Below are 16,743 nucleotides of genomic sequence, written 5' to 3' on the forward strand. Positions count from 1 at the left end.
TTGTTATGCTGAAAGACCCATTCGCGTTTCATCTTCAATGCCCTTGCTGATGGAAGGAGGTTTTCACTCAAAATCTCACGATACATGGCCCCATTCATTCTTTCCTTTACACGGATCAGTCGTCCTGGTCCCTTTGCAGAAAAACAGCCCCAAAGCATGATGTTTCCACCCCCATGCTTCACATTAGGTATGGTGTTCTTTGGCTGCAACTCAGCATTCTTTGTCCTCCAAACACAACGAGTTGAGTTTTTACCAAAAAGTTCTACTTTGGTTTCATCTGACCATATGACATTTTCACAATCTTCTTCTGGATCATCCAAATGCTCTCTAGCAAACTTCAGATGGGCCTGGACATGTACTGGCTTAAGCAGGGGGACACGTCTGGCACTGCAGGATTTGAGTCCCTGGCGGCGTAGTGTGTTACTGATGGTAGGCTTTGTTACTTTGGTCCCAGCTCTCTGCAGGTCATTCACTAGGTCCCATGTGGTTCTGGGATTTTTGTGATCATTTTGACCCCACGAGGTGAGATATTGCGTGGAGCCCCAGATCGAGGGAGATTATCAGTGGTCTTGTATGTCTTCCATTTCCTAATAATTGCTCCCACAGTTGATTTCTTCAAACCAAGCTGCTTACCTATTGCAGATTCAGTCTTCCCAGCCTGGTGCAGGTCTACAATTTCGTTTCTGGTGTCCTTTGACAGCTCTTTGGTCTTGGCCATAGTGGAGTTTGGAGTGTGACTGTTTGAGGTTGTGGACACGTGTCTTTTATACTGATAACAAGTTCAAACAGGTGCCATTAATACAGGTAACGAGTGGAGGACAGAGGAGCCTCTGAAAGAAGAAGTTACAGGTCTGTGAGAGCCAGAAATCTTGCTTGTTTGTAGGTGACCAAATACTTATTTTCCACCATAATTTGCAAATAAATTCATAAAAAATCCAACAATGTGATTTTCTGGATTTTTTTTCTTCTCATTTTGTCTGTCATAGTTGAAGTGTACCTATGATCAAAATTACAGGCCTCTCTCATCTTTTTAAGTGGGAGAACTTGCACAATTGGAGGCTGACTAAATACTTTTTTGCCCCACTGTATCATGTTCTTCAAGACAGCAAGAATAAAACAAAACGTGTTCATATAAACTATATGATTTATAGGCCCACAGTATAATATAGGCTACTGTATCTATCATTTATTTATCTGTGTTGTTTCTATACAATTTTTATGTTTCTTCGTTTTAAAAAAATATGTGAAGGGTTTTATATTCTCTGATATGTTAGAAATTGCACTATAGATTATAGGCCTTCTACTTTTATAAATCCGTTAGAATTGTCTGAGCCCATTTCAGCAAAGGTTAATTGCTTTCTATGACTGGTTATATTTATAAGAAACCCCCTATAGGCCTGGGCCTAAATGCCCATTCATTGTTTGAATGTTAATTATATAAGGAAGATTTGTTGATAGGCTACGAATGTACCATAACCTTGTCCTTCACAATAGCATGGATATCGATCATGACAAGGATCCAGATCAACATACACTAGATCTCTCTTTAAATACCCTTGTGTTGCAAATATTTGGTTCTCAATCTATTTCTAACGTCACCAATAATAAACCATGTTTTGGATAAAACTGAGGATCATTCAAATAAAATATTTCAGGGTCCAGCTGAGATGTGGCTCACGTGCTGAGGGCTGACCGACCCCCACTTCCACGTGCCCTCCACCACGGATCGAACCTTTCGATTGAAACTGAAGTAATTTGCATACTGCATACTGATTCCCTCTCTGCCCGGGCCGATCCATAACCTGGCTGCTAGTCAAATGCGCGAGGAGCATTAAAAGCACGGGCAGAGACAGGCGGGAACCGCACGAGGAGCACACGGGACGGACTGACAGGCAGAGGGAAAGGGCAGGTTTTATTCCGCCGACCAGGAACCGGAGAGTTTGAGGTTGAAATGGAGGCACGCCCTGGGCTGTTTCTACAGGACGCACGAGGGCAGCTTGACCTGCCTGCACCGGAGCAACACGGGAGAGAGCGAGACACTCCAACTCTTGTTGAATGACTAGCTATTAAACCGATGTGGAGCTACAGTGTTCATCATACCTGTGTGTCATGTTCAGTTGGGCTCAGCGTGGAACGTTCAGCTATAGAAATATACTGTCTAGAATAGACATGCCTTTCTGACATGTAGGAATCATGTCCGCTATTCATGGCATTCCGTCTGCATTTCTTAGTATGTCTGAACTGAACTGGACCATGATGGAGAAAGCTGTGTGTCTATGTGTATGTTCTGCTGTGGTGTGTTCAGATGTGGTGTGTTCTGATGGGGTATGTATCTGGGGTGTGTTCAGATGTGGCGTGTTCAGATGGGGTGTATTCTGCTGCAACACTGTGGTGTGTTCAGATGTGGTGTGTTCTGATGGGGTGTGTATCTGGGGTGTGTTCAGATGTGGTGTGTATCTGGGGGGTTTGACAGGAAAATGTGTGTAAACTGGGAGGCTCGTAAAAGATGCATGAGGGCATCAGATTCATGTTGTGGTAGGAGATGACAGCCAGGGGTGTGTGTGTGTGTGTGTGTGTGTGTGTGTGTGTGTGTGTGTGTGTGTGTGTGTGTGTGTGTGTGTGTGTGTGTGTGTGTGTGTGTGTGTGTGTGTGTGTGTGTGTGTGTGTGTGTGTGTGTGTGTGTCAGACCTTGTTTAGTCATAGTCTGTTTGGACCTATTTCACTATGTTATTACCAGTTTATTGTTAGGTTTGGCACTCATCCACCAGTTGATATCTACATTCAGGGTTAAAAGAGCTAGGGGCATTAGACTTCAATGACAACACATTTTAACCCAACATTAATATGAAGGATTGTGTTACAAATGTAAACTAGATTTATATAAATTGATATTTTAACTCTAGTAACTGTAGTAAGTATAGTTGTCATCGCAACAGGCGAGCGCACATTGCAGTTCTGCTCAGTGCCTTTGGCCCTACCCTTACACACACGCGCACTTTTACTGCTTACCACAAATTATCCAACTATCTTCTTCATTTTTTGTAATGTAAATGTAGTCTATTGACTGTGGTTTTAGAAGACCATTGCAAAAGCCAACTTTTACACGAAATCATATTTATTGTTAAATACGTTTATTGGCAAAAGGTCTGGTGCTGCAACAAGTTATCACAGTCTCACTGCAGAATTAGACGTTCGTCCACATTCTCCAAACGTCAAATTGTGTGTTTTTTGTTGTTCCTGCTGCTTTGTATAGTTCCATTTATCCTGGGTATATTCAGTGCTCCCTGAAAATGACAAAAAATCTAACCCTTTTTCCTAAACTATTTTGTTTTGCCAGACATGAATGCAATAACATAGTAGGCTATACCACCACATAGTAGGCTATACCACCACATAGTAGGCTATACCACCTGAATGATTCGAAACCATTTCAGATGGAGAAATATTGGCATACCACCTTATCTCTCGATCAACATAACATAACCTCTAGGTAAACCACCCTGCTCCTTATTTTGTCTATTCTATATTTTCTATTTCATTTAAATATAATATATATATGACAATGTTATAATTTGGTGTTGCAGAAAAATGTGTTGACAGCGAGACAACCTAATCAGTGTTTTCTCGTGGATAAGATGATGATGGTGATGATAATGATTTCCACCACACCATGACATTGTTAAGACAACCTGTCTGCGATTCTTAACAAAGTTGTTTTGGTTGAAGAATATTCAGACGTTGAGACAGTTGGATATACGCCTGGCCTGCATGTCACTCTTTATCCATAAACATGTGTTCCCTCCATCAGTCGTTATAGCCTAGGCCTAGCCTGCTTTATCACAATATGCTATGAATATTATAGGACAAATAATTCCGAGGCGAAGACACGAGAATCTCCCATGATGTAGAAAACCAAATGGCCCGGAATAATCTAACGTCGTTTCAACAGGGCCGTAGATACAAGCAATCAAATCCAAACATTTCAGATAGTGACCCTAGTGCCGTCACTAATCTGCTCTCAATATTTGCAGCTCTCGCTCCTCAAATAAATATGTTTAATGTGCCCGTACGAACATTACAGCAACCATCAGATGACGTATGGTCATTATAACCACTTAGAGACAGCTTTTAACAACTTGTGTAAGGCTCCACTGCTTTAAAGGCATATAAATTGATATAAGAATCTAGGAAATGGGGAGAATTAAGACGATTACCTTATGATAAGGCTACAGGGTAATATGTTATAGTGTAGGCCTAATTACCAATAGGCTATTGAAAAATAATTTGGAGAGTTTATTTTCGTTCGAAGTCAATCACTGCATTTCTTACAATGGAGTCGACTGCAGCATATCATTACACTACAGATTTATGCCAGTTGGCCAGGGATATAAATGATTACAAATGCTATATATTTAATACCATAAATCCCAATAATTATAATAAGTGAAGGTTGTGTTAGTTACCGTGCCGCTCAGACGAATGTCCTGTTGTGTGTAGCCTACTGCTCAGAAAGAGCATCCTTTTAAATGCTTTCGTTTTTTTATAAAACAAATTATAAAGGTATAGGCATAGTATAAAGGTATAGGCATATTATAAAGGTATAGGCATATTATAAAGGTATAGGCATAGTATAAAGGTATAGGCATATTATAAAGGTATAGGCATATTATAAAGGTATAGGCATATTATAAAGGTATAGGCATAGTATAAAGGTATAGGCATATTATAAAGGTATAGGCATATTATAAAGGTATAGGCATATTATAAAGGTATAGGCATAGTATAAAGGTATAGGCATAGTATAAAGGTATAGGCATATTATAAAGGTATAGGCATATTATAAAGGTATAGGCATATTATAAAGGTATAGGCATAGTATAAAGGTATAGGCATATTATAAAGGTATAGGCATATTATAAAGGTATAGGCATATTATAAAGGTATAGGCATATTATAAAGGTATAGGCATATTATAAAGGTATAGGCATAGTATAAAGGTATAGGCATATTATAAAGGTATAGGCATATTATAAAGGTATAGGCATATTATAAAGGTATAGGCATATTATAAAGGTATAGGCATAGTATAAAGGTATAGGCATAGTATAAAGGTATAGGCATATTATAAAGGTATAGGCATATTATAAAGGTATAGGCATATTATAAAGGTATAGGCATATTATAAAGGTATAGGCATAGTATAAAGGTATAGGCATAGTATAAAGGTATAGGCATAGTATAAAGGTATAGGCATATAGCTCATTTTTCTACAGCCTACAGGAAGGAGGCCTAAAGAAAGGGTTTTTATTAGAATGAATGTATTCATTTTAAAGTGTCAGTAAAGTGAAATCGTTCTTGCGAGTTCTAGAAGTTTACTGAAGAATGCCATAGTCTTACTTCATGAGGTTGCTGATTCGAGACATGTTTGCAGATTGACCATTCATATTTGAACTTTAAATTAAACGAATAGTAAACTGTTTTTTATTCGAGGAAGTAAGACTACCCTACATAAAAAATATTGAAAAAAACAGCGCCTAAGATTCTCATTTTATTTTCAGTTGCTATACAGCCTTTAGCAATCAATAAAACGTTTGGTATTACGCTATTAATATCCTATACAAATTTAAAACCTCGGTCTGAAATCAAATATTATTGAATTGGTTAGCATAGTCTATGCACAATATTTAGCAATAAGAAATAGGTAGATATTAATAGTGCCGGCCTACATATAATCATGTGAACAGGCATATTGACCACGCTTAATTCAATTCAGGCCACTGTAAGTATGGACTTCGATTATATTAGTCTTGTCTAGAAATATAGTGTCTAGACGGTCGCTTTTGCCTAAATCTGGTTTGGGAATTCTAATAGTGTCGTTATGAGCGTTAATAACCCATCTCTGTAGTAGTATGTCACTATCTGTAGAGCTGAGATGATCGATCCATGTGCCTCTGTCTCCACTATAAACCACAGCATATGAAATTAACGATAATAATGTTATGCTGCACTTTAGTAACGGCCACCGTAAAACCATGGAATGTTGGACGCTATGCACTGAAGGCTACAACCAAATAGTCACTATTCAGGTTAGGATATTTGTAGTAGGCCTAACCTTTGCTCCATAAACATACTCTGTTACCATCCTCATCATCATTCACATAGAGAGAGGAGAGGCATAGGCCTACTGTATTAATAATTGTATATGCAACAATGGTTATTGGATTCAACACTATGACCTAATGCTGACTGTAGGATATATGACTGTGAATATGACCCAGAGTCAACAGAATACAACAGCAGTCTGTGGATAATTAATAATTAATACAGACAGTCTCCACGATGCAGCCTGACCAACCGACCAACCGGGTGAGGGTGTTTCCGCTTTGCTCTAATAATGCTGGTCCTTTGGTTAACTTACCTGACTGACTTTTACCTTCTGACCAGAGCCATGTTTTTATTTTATCTAAATAAATGCTCTGCTTCTGACTATTCAACTACGTAGGAATGACTGGTAACCAAGCCAAGAGCATCGTGATGTTCTGTTGAATATTACGATACATGCTATTGTGGAGGTGGCTGCTGCAGATCTGTGGTATAGGCCTATCGTTTACAATATGACAATATGTTTTCAACGACGTTGTTGCGGGACAGTCATTTGTAAGCTACATGGCCATAATTAAAACGGCCAGACATGTCATAGCCTATCTACTGTATGTTGCTGCAGTTACGGTGAGGGATGGGGTTTTCTTTTGAGCTGAAAGGTTTTGTTATGTCAGTTGACTTCTTAGTTAGTTGACACACGTTTTATGAAAAGCAGTGTTTATGTGAATAGGTTATATATATATTTCTCTCTCTCTTTTTCTACATTCATCAAATACTTGCTATAACAACCACAGACTATTCTCTACAGGGACACGACACACACTGCGGCTTTGACGCGTGAATAGGCCTCAACACTATGACACTCAAACACATACACGCGCACACCGCCCTTTTGCATGTTGCTGGAGGGAAAAATATCGATCAGCATGAGAATGTGTGCAGATGTGGCTGCTGAAACGTGAATCTTTCTCTTCTTATTTGGCCTGATATAGACTATAATATGTTTGTCTGTTTGTCTGATAAGAGCAATCTGTTATTCGTGATGATTGATTATTATTTGCCTCACAAATGTTATGTCAATTAATTTAGCAAATTGATAACATATTTAATTTTAAATGTATTACTTTTTAAATGTTAACACATTTGATTTACTTTGTTGTCATCAACTATTTTGTTATTAGGCCTAGGTCCCCACACGCCACTGACGTTGACTTCCTATTAGAGACCATTTAACTTTTACGTTTCTCTTCTTTAACTTGTTCAACTGAACGGTGTCCTGTTGTTCTTGACCCTGGCAGATGCCGCGGTGTGTGTGTGTGTGTGTGTGTGTGTGTGTGTGTGTGTGTGTGTGTGTGTGTGTGTGTGTGTGTGTGTGTGTGTGTGTGTGTGTGTGTGTGTGTGTGTGAAGTTAATCTGCAAGAGCAGCTGTTAACATGAGGAGTCTTGAAGCGTCACCTTTGACATGTGGCCCGGGCTGGCCACTGGCCGCAGCAAGCTGTCGCCTGCCTGACCGCGTGAAAAGGACGCCTCGAACCCCCCACCCCCCTCCCAACACACACAAGTCATTTGAAGTTCATCCATTGTGTAGCCAATTTAGGAAACTTACGATGTTTGAAATTGTATTGTAATGATGTGGGCCTACTCAATGGGTGAAGGAAATAAAATGACGCAATAAAACATATTTGTCATTCAATTGTTTCTCAATTAAGTACTAACATTAGTAAGTATTATTATCATGAGAGGTGCTATGTTTATGTAATCATAGGCCTATTCATGAATTAATACTTTTCTTCACTGTGATCAAGTTCACACACACACACACACACGCACACACACACACACACACACACACACACACACACACACACACACACACACACACACACACACACACACACACACACACACACACACACACATACACACACACACACACACACACACACTCCGCGTATCGATGGGGGCACGCGTGGACACACTTAGCCTACACACACCCACACACTCCCATGCACTGCCGGCCGGTTCGTTAATCTTAATGGTTTAACAATAGACACATCTGTTCATCTTTTTATTTCTAAAGAGAGAGAAGTACAGCTTCATTTGTTACTTCAAACCGACATATGGAATGGTTTTCATTCGGACTGGAGTTGAAAGATTGCTACAATAATCCTCCATTAGGGGACTTTGTTGGGATCCCATTCTAGCTTTATTATATAAAAATAGAGAAACAGCATGATGACATTTGGTTCAAGATAGGTGGTGATTATGAAGGACACGTGTGTGAATATAAGGTTTTGAATACTGCATGCACACTGTCATGGTCTAATCACACACGCACACGCGCGCGCACCTCATTGACGAGTGGAGAATGAACCCGGAAGTTCACTTCATTTGTTCTGCATGACATGTTAAGGAGCCTCCAGAACAATATTGGATCAATAGGTTTTTATTTGTGTTGAAATACAATAGGCTCAATAGACCGTGTAAATTATAACCTAGTAAATAATATCAATTAATTTGTGATTCAATTATTTTATTCCAATGGGTGTGTGAGAGGGGGGGGGTTAATAACCAGCAGGTATCTTAATACTAATAACTGACGTCAGAGCAGTGTGTGTGTGTGTGTGTGTGTGTGTGTGTGGTGGGCGGGGATGGAAGGTCGCCCGTGCGCATGTGTGTATGTTCGGGATCGGCAGCGGTGAAACGGAGGTGTGGAGAAACAGAGCAGCACGAGAAAAGCCACGGAGAGAGAGATGGCGCAGGACCCGACCGGAGCGCAAGGACAGGCGGGGGGGCTCGAGACACAACCCGGAGGAAGCAAAAAATAAAATGTGGTATCAATAAAACGAGTCTAAAAGGGAAAGAAAAATATATAATCAGAGGAAAGAAAATAATCAACAAAGACAAGAGGAAGAAAACACCAGCCATAAAAAGGATAGAAAAAACGTCCATCAACCAGGATTCAGGAGACAGAACAAACCACCACAACAAACCAACAGACTGGGAGGGAACTTTCCCGCCGTGAGGACTCTGGACTGTTCTGTGGACATCCATCCCTCTCCCAGGTCACATAGATGGTCGCCAAGCATTATGAACGCGCAACTGTCCATGGAGAGCCTCGGCGACCTGAGCCATGAGTCTGTGGCCGGTCCAGGAGAGCTGCTAGTCGGCCACAGCCCACACCCCCGTCCGGGTGGGGGCCGAGGGCTGGCGCACCGCTCCATGGGCATGACGAGCCTGCTAGACGGGGGAGAATACCACTCCCATCACGGACACAACACTGGACACCCCGGTCATCACCTGCACCCTGCCATGAGTATGTGCGAGACCCCCCCTGGAATGAGCGCAAGCACCTACACCACCCTCACACCTCTCCAGCCTCCCCTACCCCCCATCTCCACTGTAGCAGACAAGTTCTCTCATCATCACCATCATCATCATCATCCACACCACCACCATCCTCATCATCCTCATAATCATCATCAGCGACTCCCTGGTAATGTCACCGGCAGCTTTACGTTTATGAGGGATGAAAGGGGGCTGGCGCCGATCAACAACCTCTACTCCCCATACCACCACAAAGACGCCCCTGGGATGGGACAGAGCCTCTCCCCACTGTCTGGCTCTGGCCTGGCCGGCCTACACAGCTCCCAGGCCGGCCTGCCTCCCTATGCCCACCCCGGGGTCTCAGCCTCCATGCCGGGGGAGAAGATGCAGTTGACTCCCGGTGGGTTCGAGGCTCATCACCCCACCATGCTGGCCAGACACGCAGAACAGCACCTCACCTCCTCGGGGAACATGCTCCATATAAACGGCCTCCATCACCACCACCCTCATGCCCACCTCGGAGCCTCGGGGCACGTCCTGGGCCACGGGAACCCCCGGGACAACAACACCCAGAGCCACGCCTCAGGGCCCGGGGTTCAAGTCCACGGGATTGGTGGTGGTGGCGGTACCGACGGCAATTCGACGGGTCAAATGGAAGAAGTAAACACCAAAGAAGTAGCGCAGAGGATCACCACAGAGCTGAAACGTTACTCCATCCCCCAGGCTATCTTCGCCCAGAGGGTGTTGTGTCGGTCCCAGGGAACACTGTCAGATCTGCTCCGGAACCCCAAGCCCTGGTCCAAACTCAAGTCCGGCCGGGAGACCTTCCGCAGGATGTGGAAGTGGCTGCAGGAGCCTGAGTTCACACGCATGAGCGCGCTCAGGCTCGCAGGTGAGCGAACCCTCGGTAATACCTACTTCATTTTTATTTCTCTTTCTCTCTCCCTTTACTCTTTATCCATATTGGGTATTTAAGATTGTTTGGTGCTCGTCATTGTAACAGTAGGCCTATTGTCTGCAGCTGTCTTGAATCTGACATTGGAGTAGCCAGTGGTATGACAGAACTGAAACCTCCCTCTGGAATTTCCTGCAGTTGAATTCATCAATGTCTTTGTTGTAATCTCTGTCTCTTGGCTTTTTCCATTCTATAAGATAAGGGCCCATGTGTCTATTCACGCGCGCGCGTGTGCGTGTGTGTGTGGGGTGGGGGTGGAGGGTGTTTGTGTGTGTGTGTGTGTGTGTGTTGGTAAGGTGATCTGGGACCAGAATGAGATTATTTTGCCCAACTCATCAGCTTTTTGTTGTTCCCAACAGAGTCCACGCGAGTCCATGTAAACAGAGTCCACGCGAGTCCATGTAAACAGAGTCCACGCGAGTCCATGTAAACAGAGTCCACTCGCGAGAGAATAAGAATCAAGTTCTAAAAATATTTTTACATCATGAAAATATGAATTTGCTGCCAGCACATGTAGTAACATCCTCAAGCTGTGCATTTCAGGGCTGAGGGATGGAACATCTGCGGAAAATAGTATAACAGAATAACAATATAATATAATACAAGATAATACAATATTTCCCAGGATCAATATGACCATTATTTGAAATCTTGAGGAAAGCTTATGGAAGCTGTGTCTTTGGCTGCGTTGACGCACTTATTGTGTTTCAGTGAGTGTGTTTTTGTTTTGGAGCTAAACTCGTTAGGAGGCGTGACGCGGGGTTGACTCTGGGTTTGTGGTAATTAACTGATAGATAGCTCTCTATTAATTTGTCCCCGAGGACCCGAGTCAATCCGCCTGAACCGTTCTAGCGGACACACGGAGCCACGCAGTCGCCAGCATACAAAGGAATTGCTTTATGTCTAATCAATGACGCGCTGAGGCGGATGGGTTTTTGGCTTGTGAAACGTGTGAGGCGGTACGCTGCTGAAAGTGTGTTAAATCGCCATTGATTATTTGCAGCGTGTGTTTGTGTGTGTCATTAACAGTATATATAACCATATATATACCATGTCACTTTACATTTTTTGTGACTTAAATAGACGAATAAACATGTTGCAGTCCAAACGAAACTCTTGATCTTTCAAAATCAGGGTATTACTTATTATAAGTCTGTTGACGCACGTCAAACACATTTGTATTGATCCATTAGAATTAGAACCAATAATTCCTTCCATCTCGTGAGCTAAGGGAAAACATTATCACTCAGGACAGAAAAAATATACATTGGATATACATTGAATTCATGAATGTTAGGCAGTACGCCTGTGCTGTTCTATTTAGCCCTGACATGCGTTTATAAAAGTAAAAAGTAAAATAACATATTTTTCATTAGGCTTATTGTGTTGAATTTTTGAGTGGGGAGATTATTTTGGCAGTGTCTCCCTCTTCATTCTATTTTAGCCTAATTTCACTTCCATAAAACCTCAACCATGATATATATAGCTATTGCATCCATGCGCATATATATTTTATTTCTCCCTAATGAAAGTATATACATATTACTTTATATAACTTCGAACTGAATCATAAAGGCTTCGTTGTGAAATACCTCACCTAGTATTAATAGCGTTTCAGATTCTGGAAATGTAGAATGTCTGTAAACAGGAAAAGGAAGCCCGTACCCGAACATATATCGATCGGTTCTCGGGTGAAATGTGTGTGTGATCGGCCTACTAAGAACTAAAATAGAAGATTGATATTGATTATTGAAATGTGGCTTATTCCATTTCCCCATGTTACATCATGTATGCCTGGCGGTTTTCTCGTGTCACCGAGGCCTAGCCTGCCGGTAGACTAGACCTTAACCTATTTAATATTGAATTGATAGATTTTTTTCACGAATTGGAAATGCAACGTATTACATGTGAAGTGGGTTTCAAATAATCGAGCATAATGCAGCAAAAACGCATTTCCGTTGTGGTCCTCTGCTTTTGGCACGATGTTGTTGAGAAGTTGCGTGTATAGTTCCCTAAATAATTCCCTAAAAGCTAATTGTACATTCTAGACCTATACACTCCCTCTCACACTCATCAATTAACCTAATAATTAACCTAATAATTAACCTAATAATTAACCTTATATTCATTTTTGCAGCAAATACATAAAAATGTGTTTTCTTAAAGTAATTGTAAAAGTTAAGGCCTGACATTGCACCTGTCGATAATTTACCTCAAGCGTTGATTCTGACATTATCATTTTGTTCGTTAGAAATTCGTTCACCTTTAAGCCTATTATATTCCTGTTTGGGAAGTTTGTGCTTTTCTATATTTAACTAGGCAAGTCAGTTAAGAACAAATTCTTATTTTCAATGATGGCCTAGCAGTGGGTTAACTGCCTTCTTCAGGGGCAGAACGTCAGATTTTTTTACTTGTCAGCTCGGGGATTCGATCATGCAGCAGTTCGGTTGGTAGTCCAACGCTCTAACCAACAGGCCACCTGCCGCCCCCTAATAGCATGTTATTGAACATATTTGGAATAGGCCTAATTAAAAATAATTGTCAAACTGAGTGAACCGGCTCTTGGATTCGGAAAAGGGGCTATTCATATATATTTATAAAAATGTATTTTAAACATACACAACACACACACACACACACACACACACACACACACACACACTGCTGGTACACGAGTGTGTGTAGTCACGTCATAGGCTACCTCAATGTGGAGTTATCTGCTTAATGATTGTCAGACGGGCAGAGCTGTGTGTGTGTGTGTGTGTGTGTGTGTGTGTGTGTGTGTGTGTGTGTGTGTGGTGGGACCAGGGTGATAACGAGCCTGGGAAAGCTCCCAACCTGTCCGACTACCTGTCTGTCTGCTCCGCGCGGTGGCTGCTGGGGTGTCACTGTGGCCTTCAGCACGTTGATTTATAGCGCAGCAGATAGGATAGAGCTCCACACACACACACACACACACACACACACACACACACACACACACACACACACACACACACACACACACACACACACACACACACACACACACACACACACACACACACACACACACACAAACAGAGAAGATAGGATGCCAACACAACTCCACACGGAGCGGTAGCTCTCTGTTAATGGTTATCTAGGGGTGTCTACCTAACTAGGCTAATACTGCTGCTATCACAGAACACACACAGACCTTTCTGTGAATTGTTCATTTCATAGACTCGAATATCACTTATCAACAACACGCACCTGGCATGCAGATCCATCTTGCTTGGTAGTGGTAGTGAAATACCCTTGGTCTAAGAAAATATGGTCTAAGATCTATATTAAATAATCTATCTGGGACAGTGACTGTCAAGCCGATGTCCTCCAGCTAAGTAGAATGAATGGCTTTTGGTCGAATTCAGCGCTGCTACAGCTGTTTGACAGCTCACTACTGCACTCTATCGGTAAAGTCTCGATATGCAGGGAGAGGCCTACTTACCGTGTGCTTCAGCACCACGGTCAGCGGCAATTGTTTTCAACTGTGAGCTCCGGTGGAGGTTATTATGAGGCTACCCGTGTGTGTGTGTGTTATATTCCACGGTATAGATGATTGTGTGCTGTAGCCTATTGTTGTTATACAGTGTTGTATACTGTGTTAATGTTGTTATGATGTAGTTTGTTATAACATCTCTCTTTCTCTCCCATCCTTAGCGTGTAAGCGCAAGGAGCAGGACCATGGCCACTGTAAAGTTGGTGGTGACCGTGGTGGCAGCGGTGGCAGCAGCGGCGGAAACCACAGCGGCAGCAACCACAGCGGTAATGGTGGCCACTCCAAGAAGCCTCGGCTGGTGTTTACCGACGTACAGAGAAGGACCCTCCACGCCATCTTCAAGGAGAACAAGCGTCCGTCCAAGGAGCTTCAGATCACCATCAGCCAGCAGCTGGGCCTGGAGCTGACCACCGTCTCAAATTTCTTCATGAACGCACGCCGACGCAGCCTCGACAAGTGGCTCGACGACAACGGAGGCTCCACCCACTCCGCTAATTCCTCCGTCTCCACCTGCAGCAAAGCCTGAGGAGGAGGGACTGGAGGGGGAGAGCGGGCACAATTTTGAGTTGATTTAACTTGGAAAAAATAAGTTGCCACGCTGACTTACAATTTAGAATTATGTCATCTCAGGTAATCAAGTGTTGAGTTGACTACATTTTATATTAGATATGGTGTTAAAGTTTTTAGTTAGCGTGGAGACTTATCTTTTTCTAGTTTGAAGCAGTCAAGATTTTTACTGTGTATGGGGAGACAGACTGACAGACTCAACCTCGGTGGAAAAGCTTTACAATGTAGAAACTAAGGAAAATACCTATAAACAGCGTTTTGACCTTAAAGCCTGTACTATAACACTGCTATTTATAGTGTCCAAAGAAAAAACAAACCAAAGACTTGTTTTGACCTGCTTTAAAAACTCTGTTCTGGCATTCTACCCAATCACTGATCTCACAGCTTTAATACCTCCTGCCCACTGTCCTTATCTTTGATCTGACTGGTCGGTTTGAAGGAGGGCCTCTGGATGGACGTTTAATCAGCCTATCAGCTGTGTGGGTTCTGACCAGTGGACGGAGATCCTGTGGGACGGGTCAATCAGCTTTGAGGAGGAATCTTACAGGTGCCACTGGAATGTTCAGCAGCCGTTTGGATTGGTCAGAGTTTCTGTCCATCAGGACAAACAGACATTTGATTGGTCACAGTTTTCTGTCCGTCAGTAAACCCCAGACACTCCAGGTAGAAGCTGCCATAAACGGATCTAGATTCAGATGACCTTGCCCCCAATCCTTTCAGTAACCATTAGAAGGATTAAATAAATATTGTTTCTGACCCGGGATCAGTGATTAGGGGGGACTTCTACCTCCTTCACTGGAAGAGCAGACAGGGGAGGGGGGAAATTGCCCCAGTAGGAGCTGCTAACCATGACCCATAACCCCTGACCCATTCCGTAGTGCTTTCTTCCTGTACTGTTGAAACAGTAAAAATGAAAACCAAAGCTTTCTCCACTCCAGGGCAGGTAGCCTAGACTGTATGCAGTTATAATACCAAATCACTTTGACAGAATCACAGCAACAAGTACAACCAAAGAATAATGTCTTATATTTTGTAGCTGATGTTGTAAAGAGTATTTTTAAAGACCTGAGTGTGACTGTTAACACTCTCCTCTCCTCCTAACCCTCCATCTCTCCTATCTTCCTCTCTCTCCATCTCTCCTATCTTCCTCTCTCTCCATCTCTCCTCTCCTCCTAACCCTCCATCTCTCCTATCTTCCTCTCTCTCCATCTCTCCTATCTTCCTCTCTCTCCATCTCTCCTATCTTCCTCTCTCTCCATCTCTCCTATCTTCCTAACCCTCCATCTCTCCTATCTTCCTCTCTCTCCATCTCTCCTATCTTCCTCTCTCTCCATCTCTCCTATCTTCCTAACCCTCCATCTCTCCTATCTTCCTCTCTCTCCATCTCTCCTATCTTCCTCTCTCTCCATCTCTCCTCTCCTCCTAACCCTCCATCTCTCCTATCTTCCTCTCTCTCCATCTCTCCTATCTTCCTCTCTCTCCATCTCTCCTCTCTTCCTAACCCTCCATCTCTCCTATCTTCCTCTCTCTCCATCTCTCCTATCTTCCTCTCTCTCCATCTCTCCTATCTTCCTCTCTCTCCATCTCTCCTATCTTCCTCTCTCTCCATCTCTCCTATCTTCCTCTCTCTCCATCTCTCCTATCTTCCTAACCCTCCATCTCTCCTATCTTCCTCTCTCTCCATCTCTCCTATCTTCCTCTCTCTCCATCTCTCCTATCTTCCTAACCCTCCATCTCTCCTATCTTCCTCTCTCTCCATCTCTCCTATCTTCCTCTCTCTCCATCTCTCCTATCTTCCTCTCTCTCCATCTCTCCTATCTTCCTCTCTCTCCATCTCTCCTATCTTCCTCTCTCTCCATCTCTCCTATCTTCCTCTCTCTCCATCTCTCCTCTCTTCCTAACCCTCCATCTCTCCTATCTTCCTCTCTCTCCATCTCTCCTATCTTCCTCTCTCTCCATCTCTCCTATCTTCCTAACCCTCCATCTCTCCTATCTTCCTCTCTCTCCATCTCTCCTCTCTTCCTAACCCTCCATCTCTCCTATCTTCCTCTCTCTCCATCTCTCCTCTCCTCCTAACCCTCCATCTCTCCTATCTTCCTAACCCTCCATCTCTACTATCTTCCTCTCTCTCCATCTCTCCTATCTTCCTAACCCTCCATCTCTCCTATCTTCCTCTCTCTCCATCTCTCCTATCTTCCTAACCCTCCATCTCTCCTATCTTCCTCTCTCTCCATCTCTCCTATCTTCCTAACCCTCCATCTCTCCTATCTTC

The 16,743-nt window shown here is 42.9% G+C and overlaps 1 protein-coding gene across 1 annotated transcript; it reads left to right on the forward strand.

Moving 5' to 3' along the window:
- The first annotated feature begins 8,806 nt into the window (after nt 1-8,806).
- Nucleotides 8,807-15,646, forward strand: LOC109881218 (hepatocyte nuclear factor 6). Its single transcript, XM_020473367.2, has 2 exons — nt 8,807-10,336; nt 14,066-15,646. Exons 1-2 carry the CDS (start codon nt 9,193-9,195, stop codon nt 14,428-14,430), a joined length of 1,509 nt encoding a protein of 502 aa, XP_020328956.2. The 5' UTR covers nt 8,807-9,192; the 3' UTR covers nt 14,431-15,646.
- Nucleotides 15,647-16,743: the final 1,097 nt, after the last annotated feature.

The sequence above is a fragment of the Oncorhynchus kisutch genome, linkage group LG3, assembly GCF_002021735.2.
Source record: "Oncorhynchus kisutch isolate 150728-3 linkage group LG3, Okis_V2, whole genome shotgun sequence".
Taxonomy (NCBI): domain Eukaryota; kingdom Metazoa; phylum Chordata; class Actinopteri; order Salmoniformes; family Salmonidae; genus Oncorhynchus; species Oncorhynchus kisutch.